This window comes from Plectropomus leopardus, chromosome 2, assembly GCF_008729295.1.
Source record: "Plectropomus leopardus isolate mb chromosome 2, YSFRI_Pleo_2.0, whole genome shotgun sequence".
Classification (NCBI taxonomy): domain Eukaryota; kingdom Metazoa; phylum Chordata; class Actinopteri; order Perciformes; family Serranidae; genus Plectropomus; species Plectropomus leopardus.
Window position 1 is genome coordinate 15,210,444 of NC_056464.1, and position 25,850 is coordinate 15,236,293.

The window sequence follows — 25,850 nt, forward strand, 5'->3', positions numbered from 1 at the left end:
TGTCTGACGTTCCCCTTACTACCATTATTATGAGCAGAGCAGCTAACAGCAGCACAACAATAAACATCATACCTCTGATGCCAGCAGCTTCATCATCACAAGGGGTAGGTTGCCAGCTATGTTATAATCAGGTTTGAATGAATAATTGTTACACAATTTATGCCATAAATACTGATAGCAGCATCATTTGTCATGGAGCTTATCGATACTTAAGTACAGATCCAATCACGTACCGGTACCAGTTTATACCGGTTGTATGCAGCCCAATTCTGTAACTACAAATTATGTTTTTGTGAATTCTTTAGGATGGTAAAAGACGTGTACAGTACATAATGCCACAGAACCATGTGTCAAGTAATTTACATCATTAACAATAAGGCGGATGTGGTCAAACAGGCTCCACCGGGACAACTTATCTCACTTCAGCAGGGAACACTATGTGAGAAAATGTGAGATATGCGGCCACATGGCTAGCCGGTGTTTCTGCTTAGATACTGTAGACCATTTCACAGTGTGCCTCACACCACAATGAACACTATCTACACCCACATACCAATATTCAGTTCAGCTGCAGTTTATTTAAAAAGGGCCCGATAACACATAATCCAGATAAGAAATAACTTAGTGTGTCTGGACTGTGAATATTAATGTTCACCTTGTTTGTGTCTCTCTTCCATCACTTTATCTTGTTTTCTGTGCATTCTCTAAAATATAACTGTTAACATGTAAATTTAAACTTTGAAATGTTGTAAGTCACATTTCAAGCAAAAACTTCATAACACTGACCCACTGCAAAAAAAAACAAAACTGTTCACTCACCCACCACAAGTCACTAGCAGCCCAAACCTCTCTTCCACTTCTATTTCCCCCTACAACTTGAACAGCTTGCTGTTGCATAATATCTGCAGCCTGCCTGAAGGGTTATTCTCTGATGAAATATGGCTGAAAATGTCACCGTTCATTACATTTTCAACAGTGGTATTCCTCTAGCATCCATAATAGAGGGGCAGAGAAATTTGTAAATCCTGTCTAGATGAGTCTTGCGTGAAACTTGCATGACTACGTGCCTCTACAGGGATGCATGACTGTGTTGCTGCTATATAAATGTTCGTTTTCTTATTTTCTCACTTGAGACTGGCTCCAGAGGCCAGTCAATGCCCTTATACCCCTTTTCAACTAAAATGAGCGTGTGTATGTGGATTTTTCTAAATATGGGAAAACCTGCTAAAAATAGTCAGTAGACTCCTGAGCTGTGTACGCAGCTCTGCAGCAATCAAGTATGCCTTTCTGTGTGTGTGTGTGTGTGTGTAGGTTTTTTCTTTTGATTTGTTTTGTTTTTTCAAATACCAGAGGTGTTTTGGGGCGACCTCTAGTCCGGCCTGTGGCCCTTTGCTGTGCGTCAATCCCCCTTCTCTCTCCCACTTTTCCTGTCAATCTCAGACTGTCAATAAAGGGAAAATGCAACAAAAAATAATCTTTAAAAAAAAAAAAAAAAAAGAAATACCAGAGCTGTGGATTGGTGGTTCAGTCTAAGTACCAACCCAAAGAGTTGGGGTTTGGGAATGAGACTTAATCAACTATTTTTCTCTAGACATACTTCACCTTCAAGAAGATGTCAAGTCCAGTATTCTAAATTTAAAAATAATGAGTATGCTTTTTCATACTCATACAGAAAAGAATTGAACCACTAATGAAGCAGCATTCAGTCCATCCATGGGCTTCTGCTAATGCTCTTGTTATCTTAGTTTGCCAGAAAATTATTTATTTATTTAATATCTGAAATGGATTAACAGCAAAGAGAGTAAATTGAGCAGTCAGAATTTCCTCTGAAAAAGTTTTTTTTTTCATGGACAATGTTAGCTGATAGAGGATATAAATCATTCTTGAGGTAGGAAGCTCTTCTAATTGAATCATTAGTACAAACTATGTGTGTTGGGGGGAAAAAGTCTGATTCATGGAAAATTATCATTGACGTAAGAGACACTCAATCATTCAGCTTCAGCTCTCCCAGATTTACCTATAGAGTGTGCAAATATAAAAAAAAAAAAATAAAAAAAAAAAACTTTAAAAGGTCTAAAAATTTCCCTTCACCTGCTTCCAAATTATTACTAGTGCTTTGAGACCCCACTGTGAGATACAAAGGATACAAACTTTGAAAAAGTACATCATTAAAAGTTGGATTCCTCTGCAGTGATGGTGCTCTTTTATTTCGTTTTATGACGTGTTCAACACATTCAGCAGTTTGTATCAGTCATTGTGAATACAGGATTATTTAAACACTGCAGAAGCAGCCTTAGCTGCAGCAACATTTTTCTTTTAAGCTTACTCCTGAATTGAGACTATAGCGTTTCTCTCCACTGAGTTTGCAAACATCTGTCAGGACGAATTACTACCTTTTACAATTGAACTCAGTGGGCCAAATTTTTCGATTTCAGTCTCCTAGTTTGACGTCATCGCTCTCCAAAACATCCAAATGTCAACATCTGCTCTCGGAGGTTTGGAAACGTTGGTTGCACATTGCACTGGAGGAGAGGCTGGAGGAAGGTCTGGCGTCAACAAGGAGGGCACCATTTTAAAATGTTTAAACTGCAGTTGTGGTATATTAGGTCTTATCAAAACACAGTATCACAACCCATGGCTTTATTTACAGACTGAATTGTGAAATTATGAATTACAAATTACCATTTTTATTTTGTGCTCCGAAATTATCAGCAGTAGTGAGTCTTTTTTAAGTGCTGTTTTTGTGTGTTGAGTTTCTGGACTGAAGTAACCTACAGATGTATTCTATCAATCAAAGTCAAGTTTGAAAAATGCTTTTTTTTCTTTTCATTTTACAAGTCAAACTGTGGATTGCAATACAGTCACGTTAATTGCTAATTCTATCTTTGTAGTGGCCTTGAAGCAGTAATATACATTTTTTCTTAGTTTCTGATAAACAGGATTACGTTTTGTGGGAACTGAATAGGAGGATGGTGAAAGGCGTTATACTGTCAGACATGCAATAATAACCGTACAATTTGTCTGTTCGCAGCTAATCTCGCGAACTACTGGACCCATCAGCTTAATATTTGTTGTGCACAATTATCACTGTATGTTCAAGGACCTCTAGTGGTTATGATGATGTACAACATTTGAAAAGCCTATTCTACGGATGGCTCTTTTTTTTCTTTTTTTTCCTGTTCCATCATTGACTGCTGACCTCTCAATTTTCTTAATAGTAAGGTCTGCAAGTAATGCTAAACTGCTTCAGATTGGAACTTTTGAAAATCGGCTCTGCTAAAAACAAATCTTATTTAGTCTGTTTCAGGCCACATTTTGGCCTTTGCCATGGCTCAAAAATTGACATCCATAGAAAGGTTTGGTCTAATTTTGAACTAGAGCAGCTGCAGATTAATTATACTAGATATGCCATGAGACTCCAAAATTAGGCACACTACAAGACAGTGAAAGACCAAGACCATGTTTTTCTGTCTTGGTCTTGACTGTAAGGGAGCAGGGAGGAACAGTTTAGTCCTGTTTGGGATGTTAAGGATGCTCGATTGCAATACCATTACATTATTCTATGCAACACAGGATTGTCTGTTACTGTTTGTAAACACACTCGCCAGCAAAGTGAAGATAAGTCAGTCTGAGGTTCACTTTTGTTTGCCACACAGAAAATGAGAAGAAAAAAAAGAAAATACAGACAGAGGGCAGAGTCTCTGCAGATAAATATGCTGCAACACATTTGAAGTGGGTCGTGGTTGATGATTTGGAGGTTTTACTCCTGTTTGAGTCTATACATTGTTAGGAAAATCCTGCCTAGTATGTCTGTAAAAAAACCTATACAAACACACTATATTAATTCCACCTCTCATACACGCTCGACACACAGCCTGCCCTGCAATCCCTGTTTCCCACCAACAGATCTGAGATCTGCAGTCCACTGTTTGAACTTTGTGTAATCACTGTATGTTTTCTGAAGACACCCTGCAACCCTGCAATAGCAATATTCCTCCACTTAATGTGGTGCATGAGCATATAATAATGCTCAGAGCGAAGCTGTTTGTTCATGTTATTTGCTGTACCTAATGGTCTTCTCCCTTCTCTGTCAGGTGGCATCCCGTTTATCCTGACCGGTGAACTGTTTGAACAGTCCTACCGACCTGCCGCCTTCATGATCGCTGGCACAGTAAACTGGCTGTCCAACTTTGCTGTGGGCCTCCTGTTTCCATTCATTCAAGTGAGTTACCTTATCTAAAAATGCGGGTGTGTACACAATGTGTCAGGACTGCAGTTCAGGTTTTGGAGCTCAGTAAGTTGCTTTGAGTTTACATACACAGGAATAGACAAACAGTCAGACAAGGACAACAAAGCTAAACAAAGGTAAACATATTGGTCATATTGTCAATAAAGCCAAGTGACACATTTCCTAAAATAAAGCCCTGCGCGCACACAAAGACATCATCTGATTGCCTGCTAAACCAACACCAACTATGTTTGTCACTTCAGCCTCTTGCAGTCCATTATAGCTATCAGCCCCCTCATTAATCGCTGCAGTTGCTGCCTGTCACACCATGCTGTTGAGCAGTTGTTGCTGCCTGCTCTCCACCAGCACCTCCACCTCCTTCGTGGACGCTCATTAGTCACCATACTTGTTACTCAATGTTTCTTTAGTCCTGTCACATAATATTATGTATTTTTTGATTTTCTATCCTAATTATACACCTACTGAGCTCTAATGGTTGTTCTGGGGAGGGTCAAGGATACCTGCTGATTTACAAGCTTTTCACAATAATGGTATTAATTTAATGACAGAAGTTGCCCTGGATGTGACTTTAGACTTCGTTAATGTCCCCGAAGAGATCATTTGTGGTGCAGCACAGTAAATGCAAACATAATGCAGAAACAGTTAAAACACAAAAAAAGACAACAACAACCATGATCTGTTAATAAGAAAGAGGTATTTAGCACATACCTACGTATGGCATCCCCCCTTTATTAGTTACATTAATATGTATATTTATTTATAAAATAAACTGTTGGTGGCTAATAAGTTCACTATGAGCCAGTGTGATCACCACCTCGGCTAGCAGAGCAGTGAGGAACCGCTAAGCCCTAAAGGGTGTCCCACCAAGTATTTGCCTTTATTACAGAACCAGGATTTAAAGGGCACAGTTTATATTTCCCTTGTTAGTGTAGCAATCTCTGAGATTTTCACCTCATAACTGTAAGATATTGGCAGTAAATTAAGTACACATTTTGTGCATTTCAGTCATCTCGAGGCCTTTTACTCAGCCTGTGAATTCAGTTTTAGTTTTAAAAAAATGTAGAAAATAACGCTGTTGATGTAAGTGCCATTTTTACTATTGCAAGAAGTCCTCCAACCCATATGACCACATAAGTCCTATGGCCATACATCTGAATATTGCTGCGTTCAGTTTACCTCAGATGTCGGAGGTCAGAGCTGGGAATGACATCACACCCTAGTTGATCAAATTAAAATACAAGTAAAAAAACTACAATGTTGTCAGCAATACTAGGTCAAGCATGATTAGCTATTGTTAGCACTGATCGCCGTATTTTGTGCATATAAGCACCACAGCAATATGTCCACAGATTGGATTGGACAGGGCTGTGTGTTAGACTGCTCAAGTGTGGCACAAATAAGACAGAAGCTTACACTACTATTGATGTGCGGAGCAGTCATATTGGATTTTTTGGTCAAGGTTGGTGATGTATCTCTGACTTTCCAGGTTGAAAATCAGACTTCAGGGGGACGTTGCAGTTGATATTTTCAACTGGAACTTTGGGAACATTCCGACTTCCCAATACAAATGGATCGCACCATGTGACCCACAGGAGCATTCCCTAAATTAGCAAACCAACCAGTGGACAATAGAAGAGCTTGTATGATCGTAAATTTTCATATTTTTAAACATGCGGAAAAAGTTATTAAAGAGATGCAGTTGTACCAAAAGAATGTAATAATAATAATAATTGTAATAATAATAATAATTGTTAATATTATTATTATAGTTATTGATTTTTTATTATTTTTTACTCCAGCAGTTACATAGGTAGTTGCCCTCTTGTCTTAGTATATGGACAGAAAAAAAACATTATCATGTGTTGCGCTTTTCTGGATAAACAAAATCGTCTTTAACAAAATATTCAGTGAAAGCAGTGAGCAATGAAAGCTTGCTGAGCCAGAGCTTGGCCCTCAACAGAATCCTTTAATGCTCCTTTTCTGTTATTAAAATGCTTAAAAGTTCATAACAGTTATTGATCCTTGTTTGTTATGTTCAGGACTTGAGAGAGACCTTTACTCTAAAGGGAGTGAATGGATTTTTTTTAATAACCACATACAACAACTTGAGACAGAACAGCCTATTAGTGTCTAACACTGGAATGTTTTCCTGGAAACTGCAGGATCCTCTTTCAACTTCTAAGAGCTGCTGTTGCTGCGGGTGGCTCCGCATCACTGCCTCCTCATCTTACCTCTTCTGTTTCTTTCCCTCTGTGCCTCTTCCTCCCTCTTTCTTTTTTAAACTTTAATGTTTTTCACTTTACAATCTCTTTACTTTCACACAAAAAAAGAAAAGAAAAAAAATGGCCATATAGGTTGACTGCAAGCAGCTTAATATGAGCTATACTGATCGTAAGGTCTTGTCCGTTAGTGAGTGCGGTCATAATTACAGGAGCATTGGAAGAAGTCCTTATATGTGGTGAAGGGGTCAAACAAGTGCAGGACTTTCACCCAGGAGACCAGTGTTTGTGTCCCAAACTATGAGTGATTCTTAAGGACGTCTTAAGACTGCGACTGTTAGAACGGTCATATATGTCATTTTGGAAATCAGTGGTTTTTCACGCCTTGATGGATTGATTGTGTATTGTTTCAAATTCAAGTTTCATGTCTTTTTTTGGAGCTGTTGTTAGCAAAAGAATTCTTGTTGTCAAGCTCTCCTCAAAAGTGCTACTCCAAAATTTATCAAAGAACAAACGACAAGTAAAAGGTGTGTATAAGATGTAAAACATAAAATAGTGCAGAGGGTAAAATATGATATAAGATATAACACTTTGGTAGACTGGTGTGCAGTAGTTATGAAATGAGTAAAATGTAGTTTTGACAGGGCAAGTTTTATATAAATGTAAACCGCAGTGTGTGCAAGTATAAAAAGGTAATAGAAGTATAAAGATAATGTGTACCCATGTTGTATACCATTTTGCCTTAGTAGTGCAGAGGGCACATGTCAGTTGTGTTACCCTCAGTTTTTCTCAACTTTTATAAAATTACTTTCTATTCTATATAATGAACTCAAAAATTCCTACAGCTGAACATGTACAGTACTTTGATTGAACAACCCTCAACTTACTGTGTCACATTTTGTAGAACCACCATGCATTATGTGACACAACACCAGTTAGAGATTAGGATGTGTCATCGAGTGTCCTAAATTTAGATATACTGTTCGCTATGGAGTGAACACTTCAGTCTCTATAACTATATACTGGGAGTAGTATGTGAGTGAATTTCCAGCATCAGTTCTTCAGGCTGCTGTGTCAAGGAGTGCCAACAGAAAATGATGCATAGCAAGTGTGCAGCAAATAACAATTTGCAAGGTGGCATGGTACATAAAGTCATTTTGGGGGAAAGATGTGATGAGTGTCTCTATTAGTGGACAGTTTTTTCACATAATCTAAAGGACTCAAATTCACCTCCAGGTTAACATCCTGGGCCCTTAGTAATGTCCTCTTATCCCATTAATGCTCCCTCAGCCTCTGCTGCCTTGTAACATTTAAGTGATGTAACAAAACAGAGTAGAGAGCACTCAGACCCACACTGAGAAAAAACATGGCTGACTGCTGCATCCATAGTTTGTTTTAGTTTATTCATTGACTGCCAGTTCGAAACACGTAGAATGTTAAATAAGCAGAATCTGCCAAACACTTGAAAAAAAGCACATTTAAGTTTACATGTGCAGGAAACTGCAGCCTTGTTGAAATTAATTGGAGATAGGAACAGCTCCTACAGTGCTGCCCTCCCAAGCCAACCTGACTGTTCAGAGAAATAAGGAGAGAGGAGATTAAGTCCCCCAAGTAATCTACTTGGTGTCTGAGGGGTCAAATGTCCTGAATCAACATCTCCGTTAGCAATACCTGTGATGTGGCAGTTCTCTGTGTAGAATGAGGGTATGTGACCCATGAGGACGTTGGCATTGTACATTCCTGTAAACCATGGATATGTTACATTTTTTCATTTTAAATATATGACATTAAGTTCAATTTACATGTATATACGCTGAGTTATTCAACTACAGCAGGTATTTTTTAGCAAGAGGTCAGGGTATTTCCACCATATTTGCAGCAACCAAACCAGGAATCAACCAGGAAACATTATCTCTTACTAACCCCAAGTTAAGTTTAGTTTAGTTTAGTTTAGTTTAGTTTAGTTTTGTTTTGTTTTGTTTTGTTTTGTTTTGTTTTGTTTGACTAGACCTAACCACTTGTCAACAATGGACTTGACACAACATAAAATTGAAAATTAAAATAGAAAATAACTTGTTTTTATATATCTGTGAGATGTACATAAATGTAACATAATCATGGTTTGCAGAAAATGTACAATGCCAGCATTTATTGTGTCGGTTGGGCTGGCTGAGCTGAGCCATTCTATTGCCAGGCTGCGATTCATTTATGCACAAAGTTATATACGTATATGTTAATTGATGGAGCCTCTGTCTGTACTCTGTCTTAATTTCGTCCACATTTTGCTTATTTTCTAGAATCACAAGGGAAGTGTAGCATTGTCCAAATGAAATAAGGCGGTAAGAGAAGACAAATACATTTTTAAAAAAATGGCAAAAGGGAAGAAATTGATAATATAGTGTAAAGAACTCTCTGTCCCCATTTTGTGGTGTATTTCACGGCCTTAGGCCACCACCATCTAAAAGATACGTTAGTAAAACCCCCTCCACTGTTGCCTTGATTATTGGTGTCTGTAATATACATAAATTACGCATGTAAGTACGAGGCCAGTGACGTTTACATAGTTTGAAATGGATGTGTACTTTCATACATAAAGGCAGTATAAATGAGCCTTAAAGCAACCACAAGGAAAAGACAAGCAAAATCTAATTAACATTCCTCTGAAAAAGATAATTGAGATCAGTGGAGTCAATCAGCTCAATGCATGCAGAGATGGGAGGAACTCATCACAGAGGGCAACTAAAGCAGGCTGTGCTTGCAGGCTCATCTTGGACAGGTCTGAAACAAACAGGTGCTTTGTTTTGCACTTTGTCAGAAGGATTTGAGCGACAGTCTCAGACAACACCAAGCTCGGATTCCAGATCAGTACCAGGGGGTTAGAGAGTATGATTGAGTGATGTCCCCCCTACAAGGAGCAGCACAGCAGAGGAGGCATCTTTCTGCATCTGTCATATCCTGCAGGAAGACCAACGCATCATTTGCCTACTGCTACACCAATTAGAAACGTGTGCCATTTTGTGCAGCAAGTGTGAATACTCTGAACAGTTTCCATGGTGCTGGTAGTTGGGGACTAACTGGCAGCATCTTGATTTTGTCTCTTACAAGCCAGGGAATGAAATGTTAAATTCCTCTGTGTGCCTTGACCTATGTGACTCTGGCTGTGCTGGGACCATCGGGCTGGGAAGATGGTCAGTGTGTCTGACCACCGGTGAAGTCATTTCCTAGCCAGACAGAAGGGCATTGAGTGTTTGTTGATTAGAAAGGGTTATCCACAGTGGCCTATACCCACAATATCTCTGCTGAACCTGGCTAACAGCCTGTGGATGCAGAGGACTCACCCTGAACAGGAGTGCTGCCCCCTTGTCCCTGGAAAAGCTTGCTGCTCCACACTCCAAACCTGTGAGCCTGCTCCTCAGGTTGGATAATACAAGCTATCAGGGTATATCTGGATTTTGTTTTTCCTCTGAATCTGGGGATTTATACATATGATTATTGAACCAAAATGGGTGACGATCAGATTTAAACTCAGTGTGGAAATCTGAATATAAAAATGCAATCTACAGCACAAACACCCCAGTGCAGGCGTCACGCTTTGCTTTTTTAATTACTTAAAGGCACTCTGGTGCATGCTGTAATCAGCAGCTCATGTGATTTGTTAACCCAATCATCAGGATAAATGTTGGCATTGTACATTTCAGCAAACGACAGACATTTGCGCATTTTGCACATAGCGGATATGTTGAAACATACAAGCATTTATGTGGTTTTCAAAAACGTACGATGCCAACATATTATCCTTGCAACTAGGCTGCTTTTATCCCATTTGTTTTGTTCACTTTCTGTTATTATAAGAATGTTCTGAGCTGTTTGTTTGCAGTAAACTACACTGAACAGTGTCTTCTTGTGGCAAGAAACAATTTTCAGATGTAAAACACAAAAACAATGAGCCTCACCTCTTCTTAACAGAATGTGACAACTGAAATCTAGCAGCAGCTCAGCTGTGTCTCTTTGATGCAGAGCCTAAACTGGAATCTAAAGTCAGCAGGTCATTTCGACTGTAGGATATATTCGATAACATTCAGTTCTGAAACTGTGCTTGCTTTCAGAGTCATCTCGTTGACTTGCACCGTGCTACTGTGTAACCAGCCATGTATTTGGAGGCAGAGCTCTCCTTTGTTTTACAACCACAGGACTGAAAATAGCTTTGCTTGCTGCAGTAAGATTGCTTACCATAACTTGACAAATACTTCTTGGGTAAAGACATTTTCATTCATCATTATGTTGTGCCTTTTATGTACTGTGTATCCAGTACATCACAATCATTCTGTGTCAATTGTGTAAATTTGAAGTTTTTGGTGGATTTTTGAATGTAGTACTGGCAGATGTCTTCGTGTGTTATTTTTTTCCTCAGCAGCAGTTCAATTATGTAGTATTGAGGGGGTGAGGAGCAGCTTCTGCATAATGAGTGAAAATAGGTCTTTAGCACCAGCACATTAAAATGATAAGTAGGCTTGGGCAGTATGTAATATTTTTTAACTTCCTGAAATTTTGCCGGGGTATACAGCATATGACAGTATAAGTTATCCAGTTAGTGAGCTCACTTTTACAACAATCACCACCTCCAGTTTGGTTGTAATTAATCCTTAATTCACCAAAATAGATGTAAACAAAAAACCTGCTGTTATTCCTCATGCTGATAGCTGCCGGCTGTTTACAGTTCTGTAACTTTTTCCTCCAAGTTGCGATGTCGTTCAGTTCAGCTGCCTATTTCACTGGTAGAGGCCTTATTGAAAAACATACCTTATGGGTTTCTAAACGCCCAGGTATACTGTGATACTGCTCAAGCCTACGGTTAAGTTTCACTTTCATTGTGCTTGGCATTCTACTGCTCTGTGCTCGGGGAGTGTAGTGCAATGAATAACCAAACGGTATACATATTCCAATAGTGCTATTAATGATGGTCCAGCGCCAAAAAAAAAAAAAAAAAAAATTAAAAATCAATACATCTTGGCAGATAAATGAATGTGTGGGAAACCCTGCTACTCCCTCAAGCCTTTCATGCAACAATTCAATACACAATATTCAGTTCAATTCACACACATTGAGACGCTGCAAATACATTTCAGTTACCTAAAAAGATTCCCTGTGTTTTTATTGATGAAAATCTTGTTCCATGGCAGATTTACTTTGTCAGTACTCTCACTATTCCCAAGACACCGTGAGGGACTTGACCCATTAAGTGCTGCTTCAAGAGAGAAACTAAAACAGTTGCTCTTTTTAGTAAGCTACTGTACTTAATTAGATGAGCTGTGGAGAAGGATAGAAGAAGAAGACACTCAGTGAAGTGAAGGAATTACTAGCAACAAATATCTTGGAGGATTTATCTGATCTGCAGTGAGAATGTGTAGACAAGATAATGAGCCCGGTTATGTGTATTCGCTCGTTATTGAAGGCTTTTATTGAGTTGAAGAAAAAGAAAACGGGGTACCAGACAGTTTGCGTACTCTATTTTACTCTGTATTTTCACCTTTCTGCCTTTTGATTCCTCTCCCTCTCCTTTTGATGTTTTTTAGTCTTAAATGTGTATACTTTTATCCTAACTGCACCGAGTTGGATCCAACGTGCTTTGATGTACTCTGACACTTCATTAAATCTACCTGTCAAATCTTTTCATTCATCTCGACCAATAGGTGATAAATACAGGTTATGTACTTGTAAATATGATCTGATGACAGCACAGTCAGATGAATCATCACTCTGTACATTAAACCTGACATTTTTATGGATACCTTGACCTATATAGTATACATCAGCTCAATCTGTTTACAGAGTAAATACTATACCATACACATGCAATGAAGGTTGTCCCTGAATTGCAAGGAGGAGAAATCAATGTGACATTTTAGTTTGAAATGGTCACATCTCAGAAGTACGTCTCTTTATTTTACTGTCCACGCACTTGTTCCCCAGCCCTCTGCCCCTTTTATGTCTCCTCTTACCTTAAGTGTTACGTCCTCCTCCTTTCTATTCCTCTGCAGTACACTCACATCTTCCTCCCAAGGACTTAAGCGAAATGATTCACTGAGTAGACTTCATCTGCTGTTCCTTTGACCCCTTTTGCATGTTCAAGCCACCATAAATATAGCTTTTGCCTTTCTATGTCTTTATGTGTCTTTGTCTTTTTCCTTCCCAATCTCTCTCTAATACATCAATGTCCCAAGGTCCTAAATAAAATAGTGTAGTACACAAGCTGTTTGATATTCAGACATGTTATTTAGAAATCAGTAGCCTCCTTTCTAGTTTGCATGTTGATGTTTAAGGCTTTTCCTCTGTGTCTCACCCTAGACATTTGTACATGCATTGTTTTTAAATGAATGTGAGGTAGTGCTGGGAGATATATAGGTTTGAATTAATATCACAATATTTGTAGGCTGTATCAGGATACATGATATAGATGTCTATATAGTCCCCTATAAACTACTGTGACAAAATAAAATACAAAAGCATTAAATAAAATTAAATTAAACTACAGGTACAAATAAAGTAGCTACTGCCATAAAGTACAGTTACATTAACTACTGCTATAATGTCAAATAAAGTAAAGTATAAGGTTAAGTAATCTTATTGTAAATTGAATGAAGTGTTATAAAGTGTTATAATTAAATAAATCAAAGTGTAAGCCATGGTGCCTACTCATGAGGGAAATATGTGGCTCATTAATTACTGGGCGCTTCACTATGTTCACCAGCTAGTTGCCAATATCTGTCCTATGACTTTTGTTTGGTGGTAGGGTAAGTGTTGTTTTTGTTTGTTTGTTTTTGGTTTAAAAGTTTGATTAAATGGATACTAACAGTGATCATGAGCCAGTGGTTTAGAAGGGGACTGCTTAACCTACTAGCAGGTTCAGAAGGGCATTATCAGCCCATTAAAAAGTTTGTGGTTTTGTTAGGTCTCACTTTCAGTTTTCAATATGTTTATGCACAAAACTATGTGATTTGGTTTGGAAAAAAAATCATAGTTTGGGTTAAAATAAGCATGTTTATTTAGTAATTTGACACATTTATGTATGCAAGTTAAAATTAGTCACACTAACTTTTGGTTTCATACAGGACATGAACAGCAGTCGCCTTGGTAAATGTCTTGTGTTTGTTTGACCTAACCTCCCTGACATATTTTGTACATGGACTTTGTCATTTTTTACACTACATCACCTGACCTCCTCCTTTACTTGTATTTTTTAGTGCCACCAGAGGTCGCAATCTATGCTCTCAATGACAACTGATAATGGCCATTTAATGAGCTAATCAGCCTTCTGGTGTCGTATGCCCCTTCTAACCCATATCTGTGAAGCTGATAACAACTGATAACACCTGTATCTAACAAACAGTAAAAATTGAGTGCTATAAAACCAATTTGTGCTGAAAGATAGGCTGCACAGAGCTGAGGGGAATTGTAGAGTCAGAGGATAATTCTCTATGATTTTATAACCTTTAATGACCCCCCCCCCCCCCCACACACACACACATACAAATAGTTACCTCAATTGTTAATATTCTTTCATTTAAGCAATAATAAAACTGTGTACCCAGATTCCACTATAAAATGTCTTAATGTGACACATTGTGCCATTTACTGAAAAATATCTGAAAATGTCTGAGAGAAACATTTTTATAATTGCATTAAGACTAGAATTGTAAGCTAACTACCTAGCAGTAGATGTAACTTTACATAGTTTTATATTTCATAGTATGAGCAAAGTCTTACTGTCTGACTTATAATTGTCCTCTGTGCCGCGGACATATAGTTCAGCTGTGCTTTTTATAGCGGAACTTTGCCCTCAGTCATAACGTCCCACTTGTCCCTCATTAGATCCTAATGGCATTTGACATTTCAATCTTCGTGAGCTGAAAAAATATAGATATGTACGCTGAAGTTCATGTCCTCCTAAACCTACAGTTATATCAACTTATTCAAGTACTTCTTCACCTTTCTACTCTGTGGTTCCTTTGCAGAAAAAGCCAGGGGCTTGTTTTTGTCTGTCTGCAAACAATAATTTAAGTACAATAATGGAAGTGCATAGTGCAGGATGAGAAGTTTGTTCAAGGCTTCTATCTTCCAGGGGGATTTTATTCAGGAGAGACGTTGTTTTTGTTTTCACGTGGTCACTTTAAAGTCTATAACAAAAAAATTGTTATACTTATCACAACAAAATACTATGACATCTTCATATCGCTGAATTTATGATCAAATTAATGCATCATGTACACAAATAGTTTACTTCATATTGAAGCATACCTTATTACATACTTTAAAATCTAATAATAATCTCCAACTTTGGAAACATACTTAAAGGTAGACTGCTTTGCTGTGCTGAAAAGTACGTTTTTCTTTAAGACTCCTCCTCAAATATTGTCTGACTTCAAGTGAATGCATGAAAACATTCATGCTTCAAAAATCTACACATGTATGTCCCTGCTTGATAAATATACTTTGACTAATTAATTTGCTGCATATTTAATACTCAGGGCACCAGACAAGATAATTATAGAATCTATAATGCATGAAGAATTACCTGTGGGTGTGTTGGTGCACTCACTTGCTTCTGTTAATCACACAAGATTATATACAATGTTATATTACATGAGGCTCAGTATGTGTCATCAATTATTGTGCCTTTTCTCCTCAGTCATTCTTACTGCTGGGACTTTGTTTAATCCAGAGGCTATCGCCCGTTTGTGATTTTATCTGCATCTCCAGTCTTGTTTTGAATTGAATTGACCTCCTGTAGGCACAGAAGGTCCCCCTCTATGTGGAGTTTGCATGTTCTCCCCGTGTCAGCGAGGGTTTTGTTCAGATTCTCTGGCTTCCTCCTATAGTTCAAGGACATACAGATCAGGTTAAGTGGTGACTCTAAATTGACTATAGATGTGATTGTGCATGGTTGTCTCTGCGTATCAGCCCTGCAATAGTTTGGCAGCCTGTCAAGGGTATGACCCACCACTGCCCAGTGAAGGCTGGGATAGACCCCAGCTCCCCCAGGACCCTAAGAGGATTAGCGGTTATAGCCAATTAATGAATAAATGAATGAATGAATGAATGAACTTCTCTGTGCCTAGAAATAGTGTTCATGCGTGAGATTCATGGCTATGTTAGCCAGGAATGAGTCTGACCTCTAGTCAGTGTAGCTGGAAGTAGGCATTTAGCTGCAGGCATTCATCAGGACTTTTACAAGCAGGATTCAGTTACAGTCACATTCTGCTGAGGATAAGTACAAATGACATGAGCACACGACAAAACCTTGTTAAAGCTGGAAACAGGAGCAGGAACCCAGAAATTCATTAACATATCACCGTGCTGTATCCAACAATAAAGCTAATGTGACGGAACTACACAGGGGATTTTAATTACGTTGAGTTAGAGTACACCTGCTTCCTTTACAGCATGACTTAATGGGGCAAACAGTAATTTTCATTTCTGTTCATGCACAAGTGCACATGCACAGTTTTCACATTACAGCTCATGTCATTAAATGGCATAAATACTACATATTATTACATGTAAAAATCCTAAACTTTGAATAATACATTTTTAAGACATAGTCACAGTGACCAAAACATTGAAAGGTTTCACTGAGTAAAGGTAAGGGCTAACATTAGGTTGAAGGAGGAAGAGGGGACTGCAGTTTGCAGTTAAATCCAGTAAATCCAGTTTACACGTCTTGCCCACCCCCGCTGCTGCGACCTTTGCTTTTTTTTGCTGTCAACATGCATTGACCAGCCAAATGCATATACACATGCACGCACACACAGGCAATGGAAGTGGTACTACAACTTGAAGGACAGGTTCATGGAAAGAAGCAAAGAGTTAGACACAAGTCATCAGTGAAGTTTGAGATTTGAGTGAATCTTTGCTTGCGGCATGCTGGCCATTGTACTGACGTTAGGTTGACCTTCCGTCAAATATTTTCTGCTCAGTTTTTCTGCAGCCCCTGCAGACAAACCTGATATAGTTGTTTCAGCCAGCTGCACCAGTTTGTCATGTGTGGGAGGAAAAAAGTGAACTAAAATAGCTAAAAATGGCATATAAGACACACAGATTGGTCAGTTGTTAAAGATGACACAGGACCAGGGTACAAAAAAACAAACAAACAGACTAAAAAACACTGGGTATGTTATTTCTCAAGCTTAGGTGTCAACATATGCTTAAAGGTTTCTAACCACTGGTGGTGCTGTAGAACAATGTTTTGAAAGGCGCGTCCTGTGTGTATCTGGTGTTTTACAACAAGCAGCTGCTATAACACTGGGCATGTACCAATGAAAAAGTGAGGCAATAGAATATAAGCAGTTTGCTTAGAAACTCATATATGTTGAGCACTTTAAGATTCAATCATTAGAAAAATGTGCATAATGCAAGAGAGCCATAAAAACCTGAAACAGTCAAAGTTGTCATATTGAGTTTTAAGGTCTGTTGGTTGATAAAGGACATCAGCTTCGCTGAGTATCGTGCAAGAGAACATTTCACCATGAAAGTTGTTGGTCTCTGTAATTACGAGTCTCTAAATTACAGACTCGTAATGATGAAACAGCAGCAAAACATTGTCATTTTTGGAATAATCAAAAGGTAACATTTAATGATAGTGAGATATTAGTTAAACAAGATAAAACCAGGCACACATGCACCCATGTCATACTCTAGGTGTGCTCCGGTGTTTAAACAATTAGCTAGCACAACACCCTTGACGTGGACTACTAGCCTATGTTAATAACACAGCTTTTACCACAGTTAGGGAAGGCATTACATTACTTTACCTGTAAGAAAAATGTTTTTAGAACAAAAACACAGCTTGAATATCATCTATGGCAAAATTAAAACATCCTGCTTTGTCACATTTATACTGAGAAAAAGTTAACTAAGCTTTTTGCAGACAAACTCCTGCACACTGTCTAATCTGCAAAAGAAATACATTTATTGCAACATTTCAATAAGTGGACGAAAACTAGGCTGTTTTGCCTGATAAAGATTGTGTTGCTGAGATGTCTGAATAGATTTATTAACAGCTGATTTTGTCACTTTTCTTGTGCAAACACAAAACATACATACTACAAAATAAATAAATAAAGAAAGAAAAAATGAGAATGAATATGCAGTGTTAAATTAAAGCAAAACTCACCAACACAGCATAAAACATTTTTTTATCCTCTGGCTTTGTTCAAATAGTAACATTTTCTAAAATATTTAAATTGCTGGGAAGTGTTGTTATTGAATCTCTCCATCAGCTTACTCCTTTGAAAAAATATAAGTGATTGAAGCATCCTGTTTTATCTGGCTTGTGTTTTGAGACTTCCTCCATGTATTCACACTCATAGCTTGCAGTTGCCCTTTTGCACCCAATTAACTCTCTAACACTGTTACCAGAAAGCAGATGTGTGTTGCCTGGAGAAGAAAAGTGCTACTGAGGAACTAATATTGAAACAATTACAGTGACTTCTGATATGTGTAACACTATCCGCATATCAGTGTTCTGTAGTTTTAATGATCAGAGGGGGCTCGCTGTGTTGTCAGGTGCCAGATTCACAATTATATGTGGTGGGACCTCATCTGGAGAGTGTCAGCAGACCCACAGGACGCTGACTATAATTCTTACCATTTTCTATCTACACTGTCACCTCTTTCCTTAATGCCTGATTAGAACTAGTGAGCTTATATATTTATTTATCTAAAAATGAACATATGAGCATTTCTGACTCACTGTGTCACGAACAGACAGTAAGACAGAAAGGAGCGATGTAATGTGATGATAAAATAGATTGCTCCTTCAATTTGATGGATGTACAATGAGACAGATGGCTAGAAATGTCAGTCAGTGCAAGGACAAGGAGAAGTGGAGCTGAATATGTAATAAGAAAAAGACAATAGAGGCATACCGCAAAGAGGTTGTAATGCCACAGGAGACGTGTAAGAATAGATTTGAAGAGGCAAAGAGCGTGGGAGATAAGGCTAACCAAGGCGGGGAAGGCGCAGACAAGTGTGAGAGAGCCAGAAAGCGAAAGAGGGCTTTTTTTTTTTTATTCATATTGCTGTGTTGGTTTTGTTGGTTGGTTATTTTTTTGTTATTTTTTTGGTCGGGCCTGCCTACTCCCAGACACACACCAGATCACAGCAGTGAGTCACTGGTTACCGACTGGCACCTGAAACAAGCTGTGACCCTGTCCCCCCCTCAGACAGCACACTGCGGCACTGTGACATCCCGTCCTGAAAGGCTACTGCTGAGGTCTCACCCTTGCTTCTTGGGCGGGGGGGGGGGGGGGTAGGTGTACACTAGTGAATGGCGGGTGAGCAGACTGGAGCACAGTTTAAAAGAAGGGTAAAAATGTGTTAATTTACATTTAAAGCCCTTTTTTGTGGCAATAATGTACTGGATTTTTTTTAAGTAAATGAATGCCTTACAAACAGCTTCTAAAGATTAACAGCTGCTATTTGTAACTCCAAACAGCTTATAGCCATTGAGAGATTATGAGTCAATGTTCCCCTGGACATAGACATGCACATGCACACACACACAGACTGCACAAACACACACACACACACACACACACACATATATTTATGTACATTTCCATATCCATATCCTTCATATTTATACTGTGCAGCATTTCTGTGCAGTTTCCTACTGTGCAATATTTTTACCACTTATTGTGCAATATTTTTTAAATATTTCTATATTTTACAGTAAAAATGCTACACACCGTGTGTGTTTTACTGTATTCCTCTGCACAGTGGTGGTGCTTGCCTTAGGCAATATAAGTGGCCATATAAGGTGCCATTCTGGTGGTGGTGCTAAAATTACACCCAAAAAAAAAAGTTCAAGTGAGTCATTACCATCTGAAGAACATGCTGTTCTCACAGCAATATAAAATAGGCATTAAAGAAGCTTTTGAAGCAGTGCTTTTTAAAAAAGATGTTTTTCATGTGAAAAATTAAAGGTTAATATTAAAGTTTGTTTCCTAAATTTGTATGACTTAATATCTGCCTATTCAAAGTTAGTTTGGTGAAGGGCTTAATGACCGTTCAGGAATAAATAACTTTTTAAACGTGGGTATCAATATCTTCCCAGAATTTCAATAATGGTGCATCCCTAGTTTGTGTCTTCATATTTGTTTTTGCATCTTTCTTTTTTTTTCTTGCATCACTCTATGGTTGTGTGATCGCCATCAAACAAAAAACAATCACTTCATACAGAAAATCAAATTCGATTCAATAACCTGTGTTTGTCTCTGGTAGTCCCCCAACTCCACCTTTGGTCTGCAGTTATTTAAGCTGACCTCAAGTTTATTGAGTGATTAATTGCCTCCCGCCTTGGAGCTTTGAATTATGTTTCTTTGAATTCTACCAGGACAATGGCGAGCATTGTTATGCTTTACAGCTGCAAGGGAATCCCAGTGTCTATTTTAAAAAGCAGCAGCTTGCTCTGCTTAATGTTAAACACGGCTTTGGAAAGACAAATTATCCATTTAGATGATGAATTAAATCACATCAAAGGTTGAAGTAAATCACAATATACTACATAAGAGGACGATTTTAACTCAGTTCAATCCATGCATTTCTCTTGTGTTCAAAGAATATGATTGCTATATAGTAATAGTATGTCGTAATAAAAGGTATATATAGTAATAGTATATAAAATAGTCATATCCATAATACAACACAGTGTCCTGACACAGTAACCTCCTACATTTTCTATGAGGAAATCATCGTGTTATTCAACAGCAGGACAGCAGCTGACCTCATTTAACCCCTGTTGAGGCAGATCTTGATGTCATAGCACTCAGCTGAATATAAAGCACACTCAGTTGGTTGTCTGCAGCCTCTTGCAGTTTTCCACACTGATAGCCTTATTTCAAATTTCCACATAGATCTCCTGTTTAGCCTGCCCCTTTGTTTCTTTTCTCTTGGCTCTTTTTTCTTTCTGTGGGCACACATCCATATTTATAGGCTGGCAATAATACAAACAAATGATTGTTGAGCACAGTCTGTGAGCAAATTTATTGAATTTTTTTGGTTAAGACAGAACTGATGGCACCTTTTACCTGTTATGAGAGATTCCTGTGAGTTAACAGGGCAAAAAATTTCAAGTCGGATGAGAGCAGTTACTGTCAAATGAAAATGTCATTAGCCTTCACTCTACTTTGTAATCCAGACAAGTATCGAGCGTGAGGCGGCATTTGGTTTGAAGATTACACCAACTGACAAAACAATCTCTGGAACAGGTACTAAATTGATCCATGTGGTGAGATTGTCAATTACTGTTTTTAAGATTAATACTGACCTTTTAATTTCAGCTAGATTTTGACTTGCCTGGTGGTGTTTCACAATAATTTATTGGTGTGAAATCCACCTTTTTACAAGAAAGCATGCTGTCCTTCTTCTGAAAGGGGTAGGCAGTTTTCTGGAAAAGGACGAAAACCAACTGAATTTAAAGATACCCTCCTCCTGCAGTTCTCACCTCTCTTTCCTTAAGCCCCTCCCACCAGTCAACCTTGGACATGTGCACATGCTTCAGACAGTAACCTAGTGTTTCCAATTCATTAATTTATTTCATCTTATGTCATTGTAGCTGCCTGCAGCACGTTCAGTCAGCCACTCATTGCCTCGCCCTCTCTCTTTCTGTTCACTAGACCACAGATGAGACAAGAACTAGCTAGCTAGCCACCCCACAGTCCCTCCACCTCCCTCCCCGCTGCTATGGAATGCTTCCCCAGGAGGAGAGCAGGCAGCAGCTCTGGAGACTGACCTTTGGTTGGCGACTGCAGTGGCTAGATTCTGGCCAGTGCAAACCCAAGTGCCCAATCGTACCTGTGCAGCTGCAGCAACAGAAAGTTGATCCAGCGTCTGGGCTGTCCGGTCCCCTGGAGCTGGAGTTTGCGCTGGCTGGATTCAGGTTGCTGTGGCTGCTGAGTTGGAATCCACTGTCCTCTCAGTGAGGTGGTCTGTAGTGGTGGCAAGTGAGGCAGAGGACACAGTGTGATGCGACTGTCTAGGTAATGTTGTAAATGTGAACATGAAGCCATAGTCGTGAGCCTTTGGCTCCGTATAGCACAAGGCAAAACTATAAGCAACATTTTCTCCTCATTACCAAAAATCTTCACCAATATTGACAGGTTTTGTTTTGTTCTCTCTCTTTTAGATATTGTTTTTGATAAGTCCATTTCCTATTTTTGGGTTGCTCTGCAGTGTAGGCAGCTTTTGCATTCTGGAAGAGCAACTTCCTCTGCAGGATTCTCCATCTCTGAAGTGACCTCTGAACGGGCCAAGTCTTCTGTCATGGGCAAAATTTTTCTTTCAGACCACTTGAATTACAATGTGCTGAAAGGTTATTATGTGATTTTTATCCAATGATGCCAAAATAAAGCTGCCTACCACAGCTTTGAACTAAATATTCCTTTTAAAAACCCATTGAATATTTTTTTTTTAAAATGCATGAACACAGTCACCATTTCAGAGGTACATGTGTTTTACAGGGCAACAATAATATGAAATGAATGTATCGGAATTATCTGTTGTAATGTATTGATCACAGTGGAGGTTCATTGCTAGTGATTTTGTGACTATTTTTCATTATTTTTCAAACACTGAACTGAATGCAGTAGGCGATGATGTATTGACATTTAAATATAAAAGGGGCAATAACAACAAGCTCTTGTTGATGACATCCGTGAAGATTAATGAGCCCTCAAACCCAATAACATTCATTAGTTTGCTGTGAGTTTGTATGTGTTCCTAATGAGTTTGGATTATCACGGCTATGATCCATAACTGTGATGCTAAATTATTGTGTGTCTTTCCATGTTTCCAGAATGTAACAGTATTGAAATATGGTAATCCATAATATCCATAAAACAGCCTAGGCCGGACATTTGCAGTGTTACCTTTATAGCTCAGTCTCTTTTGCATTGCAGACGCCGGCCTTGAGTGTGCCTCCCATTGGGAACATTCAGCACAATCTCTAAAAACCCACACACATGCAAATAACCCCACACCACAGCAGCACACAGTTAATACCCCCACCACCAATAATGACTCATTCTTGGCCCAGAAACTAGTGACCGTGACAGCATATCTTCCAGCAATGGACAATCACTGGACCGGGACATTTTTTTAATGTCCACAGTGGGAGTTTAAACTTTCTCCTGTCCTTTACCCCTGTCCTGTCCTATACCATAACCTTCTGTTTTCTCCTGCACTGTCTGGTCCTGTTATGTCCTGTTCTCTGTGCTGTTAGACGTAAAGATAGGAGTGTCCCATCCTCCTCAATCCACAGGCTTTGCCAAAATTTGATTAATGACAGATGAAGTGGACGCAGTAATGTCCTGTTTGTACCATGACTCATCTCATATAACAACTGGGAGAGAAAGGCAGTGTTTTCTGAGGAACTTGCTAACTTTGCAGATGAGCATTACGTCATAGAGACGGCATGGAAACTGGGTTAGGGCATTTGCACGATGCTCTGTTTTTTGTTGGTTTTTTTAAAGTGCTATTATGAAATACACTCACCAGAGGAAAACGGAGTCAGAGACTAACAGCAGTGATGATATAACAGCTGAAATCAAAGCAGTAAGTAGTTCTTCATTGAGGTCATGGTTGTTTGGACACTGCATTTCTAATACCGGTTACATAGCGCCACATTTGAGTTCTGTCCCCTCATGAGCAAAGTATTATCGCTCAGCAGCACACTAGTGAGGGTCAGTCGAATCTGCAGTCTTTCTCTTTTTCTCTCTCTCTCTCTCTCTCTCTCTCTCTCTCTCTCTCTCTCTCTCACACACACACACACACACACACACACACACACACTCACACACAAACAAACCCTCTCCCCAACTCCAAATCTCCCTCTGGGTAATCAGTCAGTGTGTATTTTTAAATCAGTCCCTAATCCTTAATATTGGCATAACACACTGGACAAGGTTAGCTTTCAGACTTTGGGTAAATCAGAATTTTTCAACACAATCACATACATATATTGTTCAAAAATCTGAGGCAAACAAGACCTGACTTGGGCGTACCCTCATACGAAAGCCTGGAGTTGATAAGAGTTTTGGATGGCTGAAATGGCAGGATTTGATGGAGAGCAGTAATCATTATATGGTTTAAATTCTAAATAAGATCTACAATAATGGAATGAAATTTTATGTCGTTAGTTAATTTTACTGTAAGAGTTATGTTAACTCTTTGCTCAACACATTTTCACACATTCTCCAGGGCTCTTCCAAAAAAATGCAAGCTGTATCTTAACACAGATTTAATTCCTGTCTTTGTGTTTCCTGTTTGTGTAGGAGGCGCTGCAGTCCTTTGCCTTCTTGGTGTTCGTGGTGGTCTGCATGTTGGGATCTATCTACCTCTATGTTGTCCTCCCTGAGACCAAAAACAAAACATTTATGGACATCAGTCAGAGCTTTAACAAGATCAACAAAATCCCTGTCCCCTCCCCCAGCCATGAAATGGAGTTGGTTCTGTCCAGTAAGCCTGGTGTGAATGGAAAAGACCAAGATGTTGCTAAGATGGAGAGTTCCTTCTAGCTGAACAAACTACACTTACTTTGAAGAAGCATGGTTGAAATATAAACTGAAAAGTCTTAGTTGTTTGACAGTATTTATTTAATGACTTTGACAACATGTTTTCAATCTCAACTCGTCATATACGGCAGCTTGGTCAGAGGGCCTACGCTTCAAACTACGACGCTCTAGGCATATCTCTATCGTCAGTTTTTGACATGTCAGTTTCTACTTATTAACCTGCTACAGTGTTCACAGGAAATGTAGGTTTCAGCAACTTTTCTAGGTTTAGGAATCAAAACTGCTTGTTCAGGTTTGAAAAAACCCATCATGGTTTGGATTAAATTTAGTATGACCAAAATAATATGATGGATTTTAAAATATAGGAAACCTTTTGCCAGTATACCAGAGGCGTGTACAAGGCTCTGCAGTAGGCAGGTGTTATTTTGTTTGTTTGTTTAGACCGGTTCAGACCCGGAGCCAATAAATCTTGTTACTTTTGTCTTTTGTCCAGGGAATAAATGCAGATTGTAACCTTTTCCACTTAATGTTAGTGGGGTTTTTTTGCCAGATGGGAAAGGGGCTTATGTTTATTACATAACTTGACTTCCAAAATGAAATTATCTAATATGCCATTCAACATTAACTACATTACATAGTTTAAATTAAAAAAAAAAAAACCTCAACATTTACTTTTGGTTTCACACAGGACACAAATAGCGGTCTGCTGGGTGAAAGTCTTGCACTTGTTTGAGCCATCCGTCCACCCCGATTTCTGTCTACATTGACCTTCTCACTCTTTATACTGCATCACTTGCTTCGAGAAGGTAATATTACCACAGATTGGGTTTACTTTAGAGTAAGTTGAAAGCCTGGTGCGTCTTACGCAGGCACTAAAGCCCTTGTGCATTGATGTCAGACTGCGAGGGCCACTGGTCACATTGACGTATTTGACGCCCTGGGAATGAGAACGGCTTTACTGTGATCAGTGAAATGAAAATTAATGCTTTTGTTTTAATGCATTTTGGTATTTTGTATGTTTTGTATAACTGTAATGTTTTGGAAAATTACAGTATTTCAATCTACAGCAAATATTTGTGTGTGTCTCTTAATACAGTGTGTGAATCATCCATGTAAACTTTAAGTGCAACTTGAGTGGTTTGCAAGGGAATACAACTGCAAGGTGGTTTATCTAGTTCTGTTTAATAGGGAAAACTTTTGTAAAAACACTTTGTGGATACACCGTGCTACTAAACAGAGCACACTCAGTGCACTGTGTTGAGTTTTTAGTTTATCGATAGATAACATGCAGATTTTTGTTCCACAGTCGACCAATCTATTGGATGAAGATCAAAGAGATTTTCAGCCTATCAAGATTTTCTTTGGTTGAGCCCTATAAAACAGAGTTTTCAAACTAGTTGGTGTGACACACTTTACAGCCCCACTGACTAATGTCACCATAACAACTAACAACAATGGCCATTTTCCTTCGTACTTTTCAAATGACCACTGCAAACAGTTCAATGTCCGTTCTACTCTTATCTATTTCTATGAGAGCACTTCTCATAGAAATGATGACGCACTAAATTTCCTAAAAGACTAGACAGAGGTGTGCCTGGACAACTCAAAGCAGATTTGTTTTTTCCTCTCAGTGAACCAGACAAGCTGTAGCAGCATGCAACATCACCTGGGTCAGATTTCAGCTTTGTCATCGTCCGAAAGCAGCTTCATAATGAGACGGGGGCAGACGTGTTTCTGAGGAGAGAAATATTTCACAGGATTATAACCCTAATGCTGACGTCTTGGTTAACCTCCTAATATAGACAACAGGAG

General features: G+C 38.8%; 1 protein-coding gene across 1 annotated transcript in view; it reads left to right on the forward strand.

The window, feature by feature from the left end:
- slc2a9l2 (solute carrier family 2 member 9, like 2) overlaps positions 1–24,041 on the forward strand; it is a 125,283-nt gene extending 101,242 nt beyond the window's left edge. The window contains exons 13-14 of the mRNA XM_042495739.1: positions 4,095–4,222; positions 23,799–24,041. Coding sequence (XP_042351673.1) covers positions 4,095–4,222; positions 23,799–24,041 — 371 coding nt within the window. The remainder of the gene's footprint in view (positions 1–4,094; positions 4,223–23,798) is intronic.
- Positions 24,042–25,850: the final 1,809 nt, after the last annotated feature.